The following is a 3,040-nucleotide window of genomic DNA, read 5'->3' on the forward strand; positions in this document are numbered from 1 at the left end:
TGACATTTCCGTCCCCGAGCGCTGCATGAGTTCCGAATGTGCCATGGCCTTGCCCGTCAAGTACTTCCTTAAATGGAGTCCCCACTGTTTTTCTGGTACCTCCATTTCTCGGAAGTCCTGTTCTAACTGACAAAGGAAGGAACGCATGTTGGTCCCGTCGTCGTCACGGCGATTCCCTTTCCGGGGGTTGGTTCGGCTTTCGGCGTTGGCTCGGCTTTCGTCATTCACTTGGCGATGCAACTTCAATAATTCCATTTTCCACTCGAAAGCGGGTTTCCGGGATTCCCCAGGATTTCCCAGGGTCTCCGGTTCCTTCAGCGTCCTGGTCCTGGTTCCTCGCGGGGGTCAAGCCCTTCCTACTCACAGTTGGCCACAGCCATCCGTCGTTGTGGTTCTTCAAGGCTTTCTCGTCGTTCACGCTACTCAGAGCACCCGCCTTGCTCAGGGCCTTCGTCCATAGGATGGGCGCGGCGAGCTCAGGCCAGGCGGCTCGCACTCCCGATGGGATCTTGTCCTCCGCGGTTCTGGAAATTGCCCGCGATTTCTCTCGGTGAGCTTTCAATGTCACCTCGGTTGGCATAAGTGGTTGTCCCGTAGTCCTTCCGCGATGGGGTTGCATACAGGCGTCCCCTTGTCTCTTGGATGCGGGAGTCCCCCTGGGTTCGTGAGTTTAGGAAATTTTTTTTTTTTTTTCTTTTTTTTTTTTTACTAAGGAAAGGGGTTTGGCTATATTTTGGAAGAAAGTTCGCCTTTCCTTCCCGGAACGGCCCCCAAATTGTGATGACCCGGTGACAATCATCACTATGGCTGGTATGCGAAGGACTGCGTGAATGACTTGTTTGTAACAATTTAACTGTATATCCATTAAATCAAAGGTTTACGTCGATACCCGAACTAAAACAAAATTTCCCGCCAAGAATGTTCTGCCCCGGCGGCCGCTAGATCCGCAGGGTACGGCCGACCCATGCTCCGCGGTACCGGCCTCTCTCTCTCTATGAGACTGCGACTATGGTATACGGTTGCCCGTAAAGCGCATTACTAGTCTAAATTGATACGAAACTATAGTCAGTTTATCCTACTTATTACTTTTTCTAATCTTTAGTTCATTCGCTTATCTAGTTTCCTATTCTAACCGCAGTACTTTGTAGTGCGAGTGCACTACAGGGTCCCATGATATGTGCTATTATGGAACAGTCAGCGAGTATAAAGGATCGAAAGCGAACTGCGAACTGTCCGTTGGATCAAGGAAAACTTGGTGACAAGGAAGAATCACCATGGCCTAATGCAATTCTGGAATTTACGGAATTTGACACGTGGATCGGAGGAGTTGAGGCCCTTAGCTTACCTACGCAAGTACTTCAAGTGTTGAGACAATATCGGCTCTTATTTCCTGATAGTCTTCCTGATGGGCTTCCTCCTAAGAGGCCTTTCGACCACAGAATACCTCTTCTTCCAGGGAAACTACCAACACGAGCGCCCATTTATAAAATGGCCCCGGATCATCTGACTTATCACTCTAAGGAAATAGATTGTAGGCGTCATGCTAATCTAACTTAATACAGAATTATCGTTTACTGTCGTACTTATTACTTTTCTAGTCCATATATCCGCTATTTTAACTTTCTATTGTAACAGCGTTACATTGTAGTGCGAGCGCACTACAACTTCCCCCTTCGGCCAAAATTTCAGGTCACCCTAAATATCTCTATTATACAATGCTCTATCATACCCTGCACTTGTTCCCCCTTCCTCGCTTGTCTTCTGTATGCCTTCAATTCCGGTTCATCCGCCTGACTACTTTCCCTTACTCCTTACGGAATTCGCCACCACCCACTGCTCGTCGTTATCCCTCTCTCCATCTCCTGTAAACTACCTTGAAATGCGAGTGGTGCAACGTTATGCACCACTCATTCCCCTCCCTTAACAACCGAGACTACTAACCAAGTGTGCAGTTCATATAATATATAACTCTAGACTAATTATTGTGATGCTCCTGACTGTTTCTTACTTTTTTATAATAACGGCGCCAAGCCCTAAGAAGGGCCCAACAGTTTGTGAGGTTGGATGCTGGTTCCCAAGTGGCACGGTCTTCTGGAGCACCTCTCCACTTAACCAGATACTGTACGTCCTTTCCCGAACCGCGTTGATTAAGTATGTAGTCAACTTCGTATATGTCTGTGGGAGTACCATCTTTGTCCGTTATCGGAAGCCATCCTACTGCTGCCTCCTTGGATTGCATTTGTGGATCTCGTGGACGATCAGGGATAAGCTGCGAAACATGAAAAACATTATGACATGAGTAGGTTGGAGGCAACTCAATGCGATACGCAACCTGACCAATGCGTTCCAGTATTTTGAAGGGTCCCCGGGACCGGGGCTCCAGTTTGGAGCATTGATTTAGTCCTGGAAGGTGGCGACTGCTAATCCAAATTCGATCTCCCGGATTATATTGTACATCTCTTCGATGGGCATCTGCATAACGCTTCTGTTGCCACTTAGCTCTAATGATATGACTTTGCGCTCTGTCACACAACTGCTGAAATAACTTCGTCATGGGAGGTGTAAGCGTAGGTGCGAGATCTCCAACAATATCCATGTCTGCAGCAGTCACTGGGTTTTGCCCTATCATAACCTCAAAAGGGCTGAGCTCCGTCGACGAATGGGTGGTTGTATTGTAGGCGAGTTCCAGCGCCGGCAACAATCGTTCCCATTCTCTCACGTCAGTTTGAATATAAGTTCGAAGCATCTGTTCTAATGTGCGGTTGAGTCTTTCTGTCTGACCATCTGTTTGAGGGTGGTAAGAAGAAGACATCGCCCTTTTTATATGAAATCGCCGACATAAGAGCTGCCACAGTTGGGACTGAAACCGCGGATCCCGATCTGAGATCAAGATATCGGGAAATCCGTGATACCGAATTAATCGATCAGCCAGAATTTCTATAGTATCCGCCGTTGTTGCTGACTTTTTCGTAGGAATAAAATGCGCCATCTTACTGAGTGAGTCGACAATAACAAGAATACAATCATGACCCCGAGGAGT

At 47.6% G+C, this 3,040-nt stretch overlaps 1 protein-coding gene across 1 annotated transcript; it reads right to left on the reverse strand.

Annotated features, from left to right (window-relative positions):
- Positions 1 to 220: 220 nt before the first annotated feature.
- Positions 221 to 580, reverse strand: EMH_0026060 (uncharacterized protein; the record flags this gene model as incomplete). The annotated part of the gene is made up of 1 exon (XM_013502563.1): positions 221 to 580. One exon carries the CDS (start codon positions 578 to 580, stop codon positions 221 to 223), a length of 360 nt encoding a protein of 119 aa, XP_013358017.1.
- Between the last annotated feature and the right edge of the window lie 2,460 nt (positions 581 to 3,040).

Source organism: Eimeria mitis, genomic scaffold, assembly GCF_000499745.2.
Source record: "Eimeria mitis Houghton genomic scaffold, Emh_scaff955, whole genome shotgun sequence".
In the NCBI taxonomy this organism is placed as follows: Eukaryota; Apicomplexa; class Conoidasida; order Eucoccidiorida; family Eimeriidae; genus Eimeria; species Eimeria mitis.